The sequence below is a fragment of the Monodelphis domestica genome, chromosome 5 (genome assembly GCF_027887165.1).
Source record: "Monodelphis domestica isolate mMonDom1 chromosome 5, mMonDom1.pri, whole genome shotgun sequence".
NCBI classification, from domain to species: Eukaryota; Metazoa; Chordata; class Mammalia; order Didelphimorphia; family Didelphidae; genus Monodelphis; species Monodelphis domestica.
This window is the reverse complement of record NC_077231.1, coordinates 309591598-309608672: the sequence shown is the minus strand read 5'-3', so window position 1 is coordinate 309608672 and position 17075 is coordinate 309591598. Positions and strand designations below refer to the sequence as shown.

The window sequence follows — 17075 nt, the reverse complement described above, 5'->3', positions numbered from 1 at the left end:
AGCCAGACCGGGCTAAGGAGCAATCTTGACAAAGGACTCACACAGGGGTCAGTTTCATGAAGGACAGATGGCCTAAATGAATTCACGGTAACAGCAAAGTGCAGTATATGGTCAGAAAACAACTCCCAGTTCAGTCTGGCTGAAATATGTGGAAAGTAAAAAGGAGGGTAGAAAATAAGGGCTGAGAAGGTAGCTGAGAACTACAATGGAAAGGGACACCAACGCTGAATGATGGGTGATCTGAAAAGCATCAGTGCACAATCCTTCGGGCAACAAGGAAGCCCAGGAGAGGCTTAGGGCCTCGGGGGAACACGGTCAGTCCTCTGGATCAGGAATCTGATTTTGGCAGATCCATGAAGGATGAGGGACAGCCTCACATAGGGGCAGAGAGCTGACCTTGTGGTACCAAGAAAGTCTGATGTTAAGGCTGACTTGAGCCCAAGCTGGCTGTGTGACACTGGGTCAGCCAGTTAACTTCTCAGGGTTCTAGGAACTCTCAATGACCTAAGTTGCAGAAAAGGTGCCAACCCGTATTAGAGGAGAGCATTTCCTCTTCTGGGAGTTCCTTGTGACCCTAAAATCACAGGTCCAGCCCCCAGCCCTAGTCTGAGCCTTATGTGGTCAGAGAAGTTAGAAGTGGGAGGCAAAAATGGACTGGAGAAGTGACAAACCTCTGAACTGAGGGACTGCCAGTGTGGGCAGAAAGGAAAAAGGGGCTGGAAGCATTCAGAAATGTTGGTCTTTGCATCAATTGCTGAATTTATCCCTAAAAACCAGTTGACAAAAAGCAAGGTAACTCCAAAATTTCCTAAATGATTACTTCAGTTTTCCATTTTAAAAACTGATGGTAGCTTCCAGATAATAAATTGTAGGACTAACTGCATTTATGATTACTACACAGTCAAACCAAATACATCAATCGTGTGAAGGCTGATGCACACGACAGGATGTCTATCAAATACACGTTATCTTATCAATGAGCTGTCCCTGCCCGCCTCACCCTGTGTTGTTCTGGAACATCAGTTCCAAAATTGGGGGATGACCTTTCACTTACCTTCTTCCAAAGGCATGAGGCACAGGAAGCTACTCTGTTTCATATAAATAGGCCAGCTAGGAAATTAAAGTGTTCTGGAACCATCCTTAAGACCAGGGGCCAAAGGAGGAATAAATGCCCTGGAGGGGAAATTCTTACTATCTTAGATAGGCAGATAGACAGGAAGGCAGCAGATGGAAAGACAGACAGACAGATGTCTAATTACTCACCACCAGAAACAGGGGCATCCATGAAAAGTGCTCCCATCTTTTCAACTTCCTTTGCCAGCTCCTTTGACACTGAAGGGTCAATTGTACTGGAATCTATTAATAAAGAGCCCTTCTTCACTTTCCTGAGAAATACAGAAAAATATCTGTTATTTCCAATTCTGAATAGATACGCCACATTAAAAACATATGGAATCAGGGAGCGTAGCTCAGTGGATAGAGCCAGGCCTAGAGACAGAGGTCCTGGGTTAGAATCTGACCTCAGACATGTCCTAGTTTACCTGGGTGACCCGGGCAAGTCTCTTAACCCCCACTGTCTAGTACTTACTGCTCTTCTGCCTTAGAACCACTACTTAGTATTGAAGCAGATTAAGCCAAGTTAAAGGGTGCTCCCCCACACGAGTCATTCCCACAATCTCCAAAAATTAAAAAAAAAAAAGACAAGCACATACACCATTGGAAGCAGCAAGTTTCACTGATGTTGGTTTTCTAAAGTGAAATGATATGGCCATAACTAAAGTGAGCACAAATGGGACAAACTGGCTTCTTTGACTTGAATCAGCCACATGTACAAATGTTACCTCGACATACAGAGTTTCTCCTAGATAACCTATACAAGATGAAGAGACAGAAAATCAGAGAGAGGGAAAGAGATTGAGGGAGGGGGGCAGAGAGAGTTGGAACATTGCAACTTTTTTTGAAATAATGACAAAACCAACCAGCTGAAGGGGAAAGTATCAGGCCAATGAATCAAAAGATCCCAGAGAGAATTATGGTTTTTCTTTTTCTTTCTTCTTGGTTAATTAGCATAAAAAGGGCCAAGAGCAAACTCCATTGGTCCATTGTGCATGTTCCCTTTCTCTAACAGTGTATTCAGAGTCCACAGGATCTCTGACAATAGAGAGAGCCGCTAGGGGGTACCACAGTGCACAAAGTGCTAAGTCTGGAGTCAGAAAGACCTGAATTCAACTCCAGCCTCAGGCATTTACTGATTGTGGGGCCCTAAGCAAGTCACACACACACACACACACACACACACACACACACACACACACACACAAATCTGCATTCCTCAATTTCCTCATCTGTAAAATGAGAATAAGAGCACCTCCCCTACAATTTTATGGTTAGGACAAAATTAGATGATATTTGTCATGAGCTTTGCAAACCTTCAAGTGCTGCTAGTATTAGCATTATTAACAAAAATAAAAGCAGAATTTTCTATTCAAGTACTAGCTATTAATGAAAGATACAAGTTAGTGCATGTGACTGACTCCTAACTTATAGTAAAAACCTTTGTCTAGTATCCAGCAATCTCTTCCTTCCCTCATTTACTTGGAGATGTCATCCTACACTTGATAACCATTTCCTTTCTGGCATGATAAGGGTCATAACTCCTGATGTAGTTTATGACAGGTTTAGGAACCAAATTATTTTCTATAAAAATTCAAATTGGGGGCATCTTTTGGCTCAGCGGATTGAGAGTCTAGAGAAGGTCCTGGGTTCAAATCTAGCCTCAGATACTTCCTGGCTTTGTGACCCTGGGTAAGTCATTTAATCTCCATTGCCTAGCCCTTGTTGCTCTTCTGTCTTTGAACCAATACACAGTATTGACTCTAAGGTGGAAGATAAGGGTTTTTTCTTTAAAAATTTTAAACTAATGTCTAAGTATGCAATATCAGTCAAGAAAAATGGAATCTGATAAACAATATCTGGTTTTATAAATTTCTCCCGAAAGGCTAATCATGCTAGACTGTGACATTTACAGTATTCTTAAAGATATTTTGTTAAGATTTTTTAAAATAAAGATGTAATAAATGTTTTACTTTGTTTCTTTGGTCAAAAGTATCTACTTTTAATTTCATTTACAAGACTCAGATTTCAATATAAATGCTACATAACACTTCAAACAATTCTTCCTCAAATGTTAAGCGGTGAATTACTCAGTGATTGCAGAACTCAGTCTATCATACGGAGTGTCAAAAAAGTGTTAGAAGCACCCTTCAATGCAAGTGAGAAAAGAGACTTCCCGTGTTTAGGTGTAACAAATATATCAACTAGTGAAATTTCACAAAATGCATGTTAGCAAGAAATGAAAAATGAATAACTCTAAGGAGGAAGGTCAGTGGCCACAACACAAGTGCACCCCCCTCAAAATACCTTCCAGCCTTCACTGAAATCACAACACTTAACTTTATTAAATTCTCTGACATTATTAAGTAATTTTACCAATTCTGAACATCTTAAAGCCACCTATAAAACAGAAATCCATAGCTTGGAGCTGTAGGGATAGTAAGACTTTCTTGGAAGGGCTCAAATTCCAGAAGAAAGAAGTGAGTAAAGTCAGAAAACCCACAACCAAGGGGAGACCCAACCACTGTCCTGACAAATGGTGATGAAGAGACAAAGGAGCCATACCACTGACTGAAAATGGGATTTGTAAACTGTCAAGGGTTCGAAAACCTCAGCCTGGATCACAAATTTCTGGATCATTAGTTCATACAATACCTTTTCATTATATTTGAATGCTTTCCCCCGGCCAAAAAAAAAAGTATTTCTTATAAATGTGACACTCCCCCATGGTCCCTCAATAAATATTAATTGTCTTTTATGATTCCAATAGTTATAATTGTTTAATAAAAACTCTCACTACATCCAATTTCTTTCACCTCGAGCACAAGTAGCATTAAGAAAGCCTAAATTGGGGGCAGCTGGGTAGCCCAGTAGATTAAGAACCAGGCCTAGAGATGGGAGGTCCTAGGTTCAAATCTGATCTCAGCCACTTCCTAGCTGTATGACCCTGGGCAAGTCACTTGACCCTCATTGCCTAGCCCTTACCACTCTTCTGCCTTGGAGCCAATACACAGTATTCATCTCCAAGACAGAAGGTATGGGTTTAAAAAAAAATTTTTTTTTAAAGAAAGCCTAAATTGTTTTGTTAAATGTGCAAGGAGTGGCAAGAAGACTATTTAAAAGAGCTAAAGCAATAAATATAAAAGAAATCAATGCAAAGATGTCCAAAGGGATTTGGGAGGGAGTATTTGCTAAAACTAATATTTCTGATTAACAAAAAACAAACAAAAGACACAAGAAAACTCCCCTAAAGAAACAAGAAAACAAAAATAAACATGCTGCTGATGATTCAAAGGAAGAGCTTGCAAGCTTTTCATAACAAGCAAATACATACCTAAGAATGCCATTAGGTCCCGTGTAAACTTCTATTGCATTAAGGCTAGTGGGAAGCATAGTAATAATTCTGTCTGCTTTCTCTGCTACATCTGCTGGAGAAGCCATTACCTTTAAAAAAAATTGCACCAGTCATTCACTTGAAACATGAAACATGCACATGGGATTAGTCTTGCTTTAAAATAAAAGTTCAGGCAATTTCTAGAGCACAACCGTGCACAATTACAATCACTGTACAAAAAGGTAATACCTAAGATAGTCAGCTAAACATATAACTGATTTTGAGAGAACCAAAAAAAAGATACATTCCTTTAACTCCTCCAAAACCTGCTTCTATGGAATCAAAGTGCACTGTTTACTTTAAAATGTGTGAGGGGAGCGATGGGGGAAAGGGCAAACCATAGTGGTCTTGGGAACAGACACACAAATTCTCATGGGTTCTTCCAGCTTAATGCCTTAGACTGCATATTTGTTGGTATATACTCTGGTTGGCTAAGAAAAACATTCTAACATGTCAGGCAGGACAGCCCAAATGCATGACTGACAATGTGGGTTTGTGGGAAGGAAGCAAAAGGAAACTGATGGGGAGGGAAACTACAGCATCCTTAAACAAAGGCTCATTGCCACCCTTCTTCATCTTCTAGCCAACAGAATCCCATATAATGGTCCAAGAATAATTCTTAAGGCCATTACAGCATGGAGGAAGTGTCAGGCCAAGGGAGAAGTACTCCTGCCCAGACAGAGACCAACAGGGTGATCATCCCTGGGTGTAACTGTGCTGGGACAAAAGACTATTTTATCACCTCAATACAACAGAAGCTTCTTGAAAACAGGGGCTGTTGGAGCAATTAGGAAGCAAAGTAGATAAAACAGCAAGCCTAGAGTTGGAAGGACTAAAGTCCAAATGTGGCCTCAGTCACCCTCTAGCTGTGTGACCCTGGGCAAGTCACTTCATCCCGATTGCCTAGCCATTACCATTCTTCTGTCTTAAAACTGATACTAAGACAAAAGGTAAGGGTTAAAAAAAAAAAGAGTTGCTTCATTTTTGTTTTTCAGTCACTCAATCAACATGTAAGTACCAATAAACTTTTCTTTTTTTTTAATATTTTATTTTTCCAATTAAATGTAATAATTTTCAATATGTTTTCTGAAATAATAAAATCCAAATTGTCTCCCTCCCTTCTTTCCCTTCTGGAGATGATAAGCTGATGTAGATTATATGTGTATTATCATAAAAAATTTGATTTCATGCTGGTCATTGTTGGAAGAGAATCCTCAAATAAAACCAAAACCCCCAAATAAAAACACAAATAAACTAAAGCAAAAAATAGTACACTTTGAGCTGCCTCCTGACTCCAGCAGTTCTTTCCTTCTTTCTTTCTTTTTCCCACAAGCATTTCTTAAGGCCTACTCTGTACTCTGTGGCAGGCACTGTGCTCATTCCCAGACCACAAGAAGTTTCCATCCCATCAGGGCAGACAACACATGCATAAACTGAGTCTATACAAACTAAACCTAAGGCAGCTTCGGGGCACGGAAAGCCCTGCATGTGGAAGGATCTGGAAAGACCATGGGCCATGAGCTGTGAGGGAAACGAGGGGCCCCAGGAGGAAGAGCCGTTCTTGTCCTCGAGGAGCCGACTCTGACAGGGAAGAAGGGGCACATGGCTCTGAAGCCCAGTAAGTGGAGCAGTCAGGAAGGAGAATGCAGATTGGCCTCCACAATTGGGAGGGCCAACAAGAAACAAGAAAGAGTCTGGGGAGCCACACGGCCAGGAAGAAGGCCCCGCGCTGGCTGGAGGTACCCAGGTGGAAATGCCTCGGGTGCTTCAGGAAGGTTGGGGACGAGAGCTCCAGGAACAGAGCCAGGAGGGAAAGGCAGGCTGGGGACCAGGTGGTTGAGCCAGCAAAAGGAGGAAAGCTCAGCCAGCACTGCCAAAGTCCAGGTGCAGGAAGAGTGGGGTCCAAGAGCAGAGGCACTGTCAGGAGCGGATGAGGGCATGAACCCCTCGGCATTCTTACTCACCTCAGTGCAATGGTCGAGGAGGCCCCTGACCAGGCTGCTGGCCCCCCAAGGCTCCAGGGTCTCACAATAGCAGGGAATCAAAGCAGAGGCTCCCATGTCTAGGGCTTACCGAGCACGGCCCCACAGGGTGATTCTTCCTCTCAGGAAGCAAAGGGTCAGGGGGAGACTAAGGGGTTTAGCCGAAAACGACACAGTTCCCCACACTCCAATATGTCTCCTACAGACGTTCTATTATATTAGACCTCCATGGATCAAGGACTTTGAGAATTCAAAGAAGATTTCTGACCAGGAGCACTGGCAAGGGCTCCTAGGGAAAGCTTTGAGCTTGGGGGGGAGGGAGGGGGTTGAAGACTGATAAGCATTCTAAAAGGCAGGCAAGAAAAGGGGCAAAAGGGGTACAACGTGGCTGTCAAGTGAAAGCTTGAGCAAAGGTGGAACTTAACAAAGTGGGTTTGAAGCACAGAACACGGTAAAGGGAAGAGCAAAACCAGAAAGGTGTGCCACAGTGAGATTGCAGAGGGCCTTGAATGTCAGACTAAGTCCATCTGGTAGGAAGTCGAGAGCCCTAAGTTCTATTTTGTTTGTTTTTAAATCCTTTCTCTTAGTAACAGCTCCAAGACAGAAGTACATGTTCTTGGTAAATGGAGTTCAGTGACTTGTTCAAAATCAATTAGTTAGAAAGTGTCTAAGGCCAGATTTGGACCCAGGACCTCCAACTCCACAGGTTATCCACTGGGCCACCTAGCTGCCCCGAGAGCCTTAAGTTTTTGGGTAGTGGAGTGGCACAATAAGAGAGATCAATATGGCAGCTGGTGTCTATTGTGACAAATCAATATAAAGGTACAGTATTATAATGAGTTAAAAGTCAACCATGTGAGAGACCCATTCGCTTATTATTGGTCAAAGTGGGAGTGAATTGGTCCTACTATTCCAGAAAGCAATGGGAAGTTTTTCTAAGAAAATGACTGGAACATCCATTGCCTTTGGCCCAGAGATACCAGCTAAAAGCCAAAAGAAAGGGCCCAGCCACACTCAAATATCGATAGTGGCACTTCTGCAACAGAAACAATTAGATGTCCATCACTTGGAGAATGGCCAACAGATAATGATACAGGAATACAATGAAGTATTATTGTAGTGTAAGAAATTATGAATATATCCCGGCTGTGTGACCTTGGGCAAGTCACAACCCCAATTACCTACCCATGTCACTCTTCTGCCTTGGAATCAGTGCTTAGTATTGATTCTAAGACAAACTTGGGTGTGCTTCTTCCACAACACCACCACTCATTCCCTGCAAAGGCTACTTCCTAGATGTTGCTTTGAGACATACTTTCATTGGCCAGTGTGGCCAATAACCACAGCCTGTGTGGAGTGGGGGGATACGGGCAATGCAGACTAAGAATTGTGCTAATAGACTAGGTAAGGGAGGGAGAGTGTCTGAATTGCAAAATGGTAGGGGAAAAGTGTCAAAATTTTCTATATGTAATAAAAAAAATTTAAGTTAAAAATGATTATAATAATCTTGCCAGTATGGTTCTGACTTCTTTGCTACCAGAAAAATGGCCACCAGAGCCAGGATTGGCTTGAGGGGAGGGAGCCAAAAGATGTCCCTTGTTCATGGTGGGGTTTACTGAGAAAAACTGTGCTGCCCTTTCTAGACAAAATAATCACCTAAACCAAGTTCAGAGTTTTGGTCACTAAACTACAGATTCCATGGAAGCCCAAAGGGCCAGAATTTATCAGAGAAAGATGAGCACACTCTCATTCAACTTCCACTCCAATGTTTTCAGATCACTAAGAATCCTGAAGTCTGCCACTACTTCAAAACTATACAGCACTTGGAACACTGAAAAACCTCCCTGCCAACATCTTGAAGCATTTGGCCAAAATGGTGGAGCCCACTAGGCCAAAGGCTTTGAAAGTTCTTGTTTTACAAGATCTGAGAGGCTGCCAGATTAAAACCCAGGAGAATTACTTAACCAAACATTTTTAACCTTACAACTTGAGAACAATAAAATGGTTTCCAAGTTTTTTAAAGGGAAACCAAATTGAAGGAGAATCTAAGGCTTACTGGGTCAGAAAACTCACCCAGAAAAGCCTCCATATTTTCCCTGACCCTCAAGCACAAATTGCAGATGCTTCATGAAAATCCCCAAGCCTCAAAAGTCAAGCCTGACACTTCAGAATTGGACCTTAAAAGGAACCCTCAGCATCTCCCAAAAATCAAAGGGATGGGAAGATGGAGTGGGTTTTTTTTTAAACGCAATGCCTCCCAAATAGATCTCTTGGGTTGGTTTTGAGTTATAATCATTATTCTTTCAGACATTTTAAAATCTGTTTACAGTTCTTATCCAAGGTCCTTAGAAGTTGTTACCAGTCATAAAAAAGATAAGAACTAGAGATAGCTGGGTAGCCCAGTGGAGTCAGGAGGACCATGGGTTCAAATCTGGCATCAGATACTTCCTTGCTACTGTAGGACCCTAGACAAGACAGTTAACCCCACCTGCCTACCCCTTGCCACTTTTCTGCCTTGGGACTGATACAAAAAGATAAGGAAAATAGACTGTTACTCCAGGCATCTCTCCCCTCTGACACGTCACACACACACACCTTCTGGCTCTGTGTTGGCCTGTCTGGGCAGTCTCCCATAGCCGGGCTGGTGTCCTGAGCCGCCTGCACTGAGGGAGAAGGCTCAGTAACACCTACTACAAGCTAAAAAGATGTTTGCTTGTGGATAACACGCACTATTGTCCAATTCTGAAATCCTAACCCTTTGCCTCTTTAGTCTCTGCCTTCTGACTGCTTGTCTAACTCAGTCCTTCATGTGATTACACTGCTCCCATGGGCACTAACTCTGGTCAGCCACTAGAAAAGCTGCTTTTTTTTTTTTTGGGGGGGGGGGTCCTAAGTTCATTAAGGAACTATTCCTAAAGGCTTTGGTCTGGTGTAGCCTTGTACATCTGCTGCGGTGGGACAGAAGCTAAAGGGTCTCAGGGTGGTCCAGCTCTTGAGAGTCATCCAAATCAGCTCTATTCAAAGTGATAGGCCAAAGCAGCATTCTGGTGACAAGAGGTGTTAAACTGAAATAAAATGTCCAATCACACTTTAACACAGAAATAAGTGCATAAATGGGAAGTTACATACTTGGCCAAAGATCAAAAGAATATATTTACTCAATCACAGAATCAAAGAATTTGAGAGTGGAAAGGGGCATCAGGAGTCCCTTGATCCAACTCATACAAGAAAAAGAATTTCTACTCTAACAGACTCAAAAAGCAGCCCTCCAGCCTCTGTAAGAAGACCTCCAAGGAGGATCGACTCACCAACTCTTGAGGCAGTTTGCTGCACTTCTAGAAAGCAAGAAAGACTAAGAAGTATTTCCTGACACCAACCTAAGTTTGGTTCTTTGCCTTCCTTCCTTCCTGCTGTTCCTGATCTTACCCAGGGTGTCCAACAGAACAAGTCTCATTCATACTCCGTGATATTCCTACAAATATCTGAAAATAATCATTATGTGTATGTAAAGTGCTCTGTATGCTTAAAGTGCTATATAAATGGAAGCTATTAATATCATTACTATTACAGAAAAAACCCTTTTTCTCTTCTTATTTGACATAGTTGTATAGAAATAAATTCCATGAGTAAAATCTCTATCCTACTACTTTTATTTTGATTTAATGGTTAATATATTCATATATGTGTGTATCATATATCACATATTTCATATACTTAAAAGTGGACAAAATAATAACTCTGGAATAATGCGAGTAGCAGAGATAATTAATATATGTTGCTCACTGCATCTGTATTTTGAATGCTTTTTACAGCTTAGGAATGTTCATCTTTTGGTATAGCAACATCTATTAAAACATGGTTGTTAAATATTTAAGTATCAGCGTTATATTTGAGCAAATGTGGGTAGCTCAACCTGTCAAAATATTTCAATTCCAATACAATTTACTGCTTGAATTCTCAAGGATATTTTTGAGGTCCGTACAGGGATTTATTATGTTAGGTTACAAAAGACACTGAGTTTCTGTTGTAGAATTCTACTACATCCTATCTTGCTAGTAATTCAGTAGAAGCTAAATTTTGTGACCTGAAATGACATGCTGCAGAGTTTCAATCATTTCCTTTCATCATCTACATTTATCATTAAATCTGGGATCATTAAGAATAACTCTTCTGTGATTTCTGAGGGTAACAACCTAGTCTTGAATTGTCATCATAAACTTCTCCATATCCATGAATAAACCAGCATGACTCAGCTATTTTTTCTTCTTCTTTTTTTAAATCCTTACTTTCTGTCTTAGTAATAATTCTAAGACAGAAGGGCAAGGGTTAAGCAACTGGGGTTAAATGACTTGCCCAGGGTCACACAGTTAGGACGTGTTAGAGGCCAGATCTGAACCTAGTGACTCCAAGCCTGGTGCTCTATCCACTGTGCCAGCTAGCAGCATTTTTTCTAGGCTCTGTTGTCACCATAGTGTTTACTGAGTCAATGCTAATGGTTCTGAGGGAGGCATTTTGATTCCTATCTTTGATCTTAGCTATTTTATCAGCTCCATGTGGAGGTCAATGATTTTCAGCTTTATTCAACAAATCCAATAGCATGTTATCAACCTTTATTTATTTATTATTATTATTATATGTTCTCTGTAGAACGCAAGCTCCGTGAGGGCAAGGCCTGTCTTATTTTTTGTCTTGGTGGTCCTAACTCCTACAACAAAACCTTGTACCTAAGTACATAGTAACTAGTTGACAAATTGAATTTCATATCAGTCTAATTAAACAAGTCAGCAGAATAATCAAGCACGGAGAATTATATTTCACATAAGAGTATGAGACTGTATATTAGTTGTATCATAAAGAACCACAGTACAAGAGAGGCATTGATAAGCTAGGGAGCGTCTATAAGAAGACAATCCAAATGGTTAAGAGTCTAGAATCTGTTATATGAGGATTGATGGAAGACCTGAGGTATTTTGCTTGGACCCAGGGAAGAGGCAGCTTGAGAGGACCTGACAACAGTATTCCCGTATCTCAAAGGCTTTTGTATGAAAGAGGGATTTGATATGTTCTGTTTGTCTCCAGAGGGAAGAATCTAGAAGTAATGGGTAGAAGATGAAAAGAGGTCATTTAAGCTTGAAATCAGGAAGAAGAGCTGTAAAATGGAGATTTGAACCCTGGACTTCAATCCCAGAAGTCCTTGGTACTTCCCAGAATTCCCTATAATCTCACCCGAGGCCTCACCTGAGTGCAAGAACACAATTTAGTATTTAAAGGGCTCTCTGCCTCCCAAGCGCTCTCTTCTTCCGCTTCTAAGCACACCCGCCTCTCTACTCGGCATGCAAGATGTAGTAAGTGAATTGTGAATGGGCTAATCAGCCCTAGGCATGGGTTTTTCTTATTTTGTATTTCTTTATCCTTTGTTTCTAATAATCTTTAATAAACCTCATAAAAATATAATACTTTTAGTAGAGAAACTAATTTAATTTTTCCAGTTCTAGCATTGAGAGCTGTCCAGAAGAAGACTGGCCCACTCATGAAGATGGTAGAGGGATTCCTTTCAGGTATGGATGTGACCAGATGACTGCTGCTCCCCCCCTTCCACTCTCAAATTCTATGCTTCATTAATATAATTTGTTCTATATAAAACTATAAATAATACAAAATCATAAAACCTTGTATAAAATTCTGATATTTTTCTCAATTCCTGGTCTTACTTTCCCTGTCATGAATGAGAGGTAAAGGAATCTTTGCATACAGATCATAGAATTCAAAAGGTTTTAGGGAGGAGAGGGAAATTTCCCAGGCATCTTTAAGGAGACTTTTGGGAAGATATGGAGTGTGGTTGATCATCACTTGAAAACTTTAATTAGGCACAATGGTTTTATGACCTGCCTTTTGCTTGATGGAAATCCCAACATAAAAGAATCAGAACTAAGTTCAATTGGTTTTTTTTCTCCTACATTAAAAACAGAGAGTGAGTTTTTTCATCTAATATATGATGTTATTTTAAAAAAAAAAGCCTGTGTTTAAGCATAAAACAACCCTAACTTTCACAGAATGTTTTTATTCTTTAATTCTTCAACAGGTGGCTGCTTCACATACAAAAACGCTCCAGAACTCTAGTTTTATAATACCAAAATCCAAAGGTGTCAAGCACAGACTCCAGTATTAAACCCACAAAACCATTTCTTTCCATCTCAGCACCAAGTTCTGTTCTGGATTTCCACTGTCACTAGAGCATTACAGTGGGGTTTTCCCCTTTATCAGTCATTTTTTATGATTTTTAAGAATTTACTACAACTTGATACATGTAAATCCCAGTGGAATTGCTCATTGGCTACAGGAGAGGGGTAGAAGGAGGGGAAGGAAAGAACATGAATCATGTAACAATGGGAAAATATTCTTAAATTAATTAAACTTTTTAAATAAAGAAAAAAAGAATTTACTAAAACCAGTAGGAATTAAGGTAAGGAGACTTTTAAAAACTAAGTTGTCAGGGCAGCTAGGTGGTTCAGTGGATAGAGAGCCAGGTCTAAAGGTTCAAGTCCAGCCTCAGGCATTTCCTAGTTCTGTGACTCCCCTGGGCAAGTCACTCAATTCCCATTGCCTAGCCCTTGTGGCTCTTCTGCCTTAGAAGCATTACAAAGAATTGCTTCCAAGACAGAAGGTAAGGGTTTTGTGAAAAAGAAAATGCAAAACATCAAGGAATTTCAACAGTGCCATAAATAGTTAAGACAACTCTTTGCCTCTCTTTGGTGAGCTAGCTAACCAAAAATCTCTTCAGTTCTCCAAATATGAAGCCTATTCTTGAGATTCCCTGAGAAGAAAAAGGCTCATGGTGGCTAAAGAATCAGTGCTTTCCTATGGAGGGCCTCAAGTACTCACCTGGGCTGGAAGTCCCCTTGAAAGGGGAGTGGGTGGTGGCAGCTCATAGGAAACACTGCAGTGAAATGACACTGCCGAAGGGGAGGGGGCTGAAAGAGGACGGTGGCTGTGGGAAGAGGGACATATACAAAGCAGAGACATATACAAGGGATGCTGTGAGGGTGGAAATGACAAGATATGGCAATGGAGAGGAGCAAGAATATATGGAAGATGCCTCAGAGGTTACCAACTAAGGCAATTGGGTGGCTGACATACAACAGGGAGTCAGGATCCCTGAGGGTTCCAGCCCTTCCCCACTGGCTATGTGATGCCACTCAAGTCAGTTCATCTGTGAGGGCCCAATTCATCATATGGAATAATGAAAGGTGATCCAATATGACCTCCAAGGTGCCTTCTACCAACACAGGAAATTATCCACAATTCAAATAGAAACTAGCATTATGATTATGCAACAATGAAACCTGTGGACACCAATTACCAAAAGAGAATCACATCCAAGAAAGTTGTAGGAGTTAAAAGTTTATCACTAGCACTTTCCAAACTGACTTTCCAGATTTTCCACTTAAAGCACCAAATTAATGGGAATGATAATAGTTACTACTAATGAATACAGTTTCACTGCCTCTATTTTTAGAAAATCGCTAAACCAAAAACAAAGATACAAACAGTTCAAACCAATGAAAAGAAAGATCATTTTGCTATATTAGTTTTGCTCTACCAACACTAAATATTTAGCATTTGATAAACACTATAAATATGAAGTCAACCTTGTAAAGCAGCATTGGGTCCTTAAGAGATCTGGTCTAGTTTATAAATATTTAGGTGATAAGCTAATAAAAATTACATTAATTTACTTTCATTTAAGTCTATTCATACTGCTGCCTCTATCCATATTTATATAAAAAGGAATAAATGTAATCTATCATTTGAGGATAAAAAGCAAAAGCAAGTCCTATCATCATCTCCAAAACCTCACTTGGTTCATCTGTTCTTCCGAATTACCAGCAGAAGGGAAGGATAAGGGATGGGTATGTGTTCATAACCAGATAGGAATGCAATTAAAGAAACATTTTCTGGGGCAGCTAGGCAGCACAGTGGATAAAGAACCAGGCCTGGAGTCAGAAGGATATGGGCTCAAATATGAATTTCCAAGCTATGTTACCCTGGGCAAAGTCATAACCTCCATTGCCTAGCCCTTACCATTCCATTCTTCTGTCCTAGAACTATTTTTCTAAGTTCCAGAACACCCACCTTCCCACTGTTTTCCTCCTAGTCAGACCACATCTTCAGGATGTTATTCAGTCCTGCAGGATATATTTCCAAAAAAATGCTGAAACTTCCAAAAGAGAGCAACCAACAAAGAGAAAGACCTAGAGGTTGTGCCATATGCCTATCATTCAAAGAAACTGTTTAACCCGGAGAAGATAAGACTTAGAACAAATATGATGGGTCTCTTTGAATATTTGAAAATCTGTCCCATAAAAAAGGTAATACACTTGTTCTTCTTGCTCTTCTATCGATTGAAGAGGCAGAAGTAACCCTGATATAAAGAAAAACTTTCTAATAATCAGACCTATCCAAAGTGGAATGGAATGCTTCAAGAAGTTGGGAGCTTACCCTCAGTAGTGGTCCTGAGGTCCTAAGGCAAAGGCCAAATGATCACTTGTTGAGTATTTTAGAGAAGAGGTTTTGTTCAGGTCCTGAATGGATTGGAGGGTCTGTGAAGGCCCTTCTGACTAAGATTCTATGGCAATGGGCAGCAATGCTTCTCTCCTCATCTGCTCAAGAATATAACCATTAACAACTCCTCCTCAATCAGTGATCGTAAGCCATCCCCTTTGATAAGGATCCTAATATTATGTCTAGCCTTCTTAAAGTTGCCAAAAGCAGAGTCAAAATAAAGTCTAGTGGAAACCTGGACAGAATAGTTGAATGTTTTCAAAACTAAATTATTATGTCAACATTATTATAATCCACAGTCCCCAATTTATGGTGGTTCACATTGCCAGCTTATATTCTTTCTCCTAAGATGATTATTTTTACTGAAACAAATGAGATACAAAATCACTTGAAAAGGTGAAGTAATAGACTCAATACAATGTAAGCTTCTTGAGGATAGGGATTATTTCATGTTTTGTCTGTGTCTGGCACACAGCAGTAGTTTAATACATCTTTAATCATTGAGAAACTGACTCAATACTACTAAGCAATGCAAACTCCATGTATTTTGCCCCTAATGGACTGCTTAGCCAGAATAGAGACAGAGGATGAAAGCAAGACTTAATAAACAATTTCCCAGCTCAAAAAAAAGCCTTTCCAGCATGCTCTGGCAATCTGTACTCATTTATTTAAAATAAAAATACTCCTTTATAGTTTAAAATTAGAAGAGCTCAAAAGCTAAGAGTTAAATAAAGCAAGAAGGAAAAGGGAGTAATTTTAGATTATATGAAACATTGGAGAAGAGTGCTTGAACAATTGAAGAAGAGCACCTGGGTAGAAGAATTAATGGAGGGTTCAGAAAGAAAATTAGAAAGTTCCCAAAGAGAAGTAGCTTGAGAGCAAGGAGTGTTGTGGGATATTTGGAGGATTATTTGCCTTTTTGTATTCCTAGTGTTTAGCACAATCTCTGACATATGGTAAGCATCTAATAAAAACTTGTTAACTTGACTCATCTTACTCTACAATTCTGTCTATTGTCTGTCAGTATTGCTCTTCCTCAGAATGTTGTTTCATTTAATAACAATCTCTTTTTCCATAAGAATACATCTCCAATTTTTAAATGACTATCAATAGACAATTGGGATTTGCTTGATGAAAATGTTTTTCTTAAAGTGTGACAAGCTTTGCTAGAAGCTCTATTACATACAAGAAAAGCCACCTAGAATCTTAGAACTTAGTTATTAGTTTCAAATCAATCCAGTCTGTCCATTAAATCCCCTCCAGCAAAAGAAAGAGAAAAACAGTGAACCACTAAAGTGACCTTCCTCTCTTTATCTCATAGCACAATAAAGAAATGAGAGATTTTCATTTCCTTTAACATTCCTCTAAAACATTTCCCTCTTGAATGCTTCTGGAATCGTATTCTTGCTTTGGCCAAATTCTTCATTTATTAAAGGATACTTCCTGTGTTTAAAGATTCCATCATTGTTGTTCCAACCAACAACAAATTAAAAAGCTACTGAGAATGTGGAATATCAGAGAATTAGTTCCAAACATGATTTGTTTCTTTGAAAATAACTACTGGCCAATTCATCTAAATTAAGCAATTTGTTGCAAGTAACTATTCCTGTTGACTTCCTTAGAGAGCCATCCACGAAAAATCTCCTTGATCTCTCTCTGGATCCTCAGGATAAGGTTATCATTACAAATATCAAAACTATTCTTTTCACAGACACTCTGGGGGAGTAAGAATGACTGGACTGTGGCCAATGTACATATGCCAGGCAACTGATAGACTTTGAGGGCTTTTAAGAAACCTATTGCAGGGTGGCTCAGTGGATAGAATGCCAGGCCTAAAGATGGAAGGTCCTGAGTTCAAATCTGAACTCAGACACTTCCTAGCTATGTGACTTTGGGCAAGTCACAACTCCAATTGCCTAGCATTTATCACTCTTCTGCCTTGAAGTCAATATTTACTACTGATTCTAAGACAGAAGGTAAGGGGGAAAAAAAAAAGCTGTGGCAGTCTATTGTATTGAGGGTAG

General features: G+C 40.1%; 1 protein-coding gene across 2 annotated transcripts in view; it reads right to left on the bottom strand.

The window, feature by feature from the left end:
• HIBADH (3-hydroxyisobutyrate dehydrogenase) overlaps window positions 1-17075 on the bottom strand; it is a 159669-nt gene that overhangs the window by 124697 nt on the left and 17897 nt on the right. For both annotated transcript variants that reach the window (XM_007505320.2, XM_007505321.3), the window contains exons 3-4: window positions 4448-4557; window positions 1264-1385 (exon numbers count right to left, since the gene is read on the bottom strand). In XM_007505320.2, coding sequence (XP_007505382.1) covers window positions 1264-1385; window positions 4448-4557 — 232 coding nt within the window. The remainder of the gene's footprint in view (window positions 1-1263; window positions 1386-4447; window positions 4558-17075) is intronic.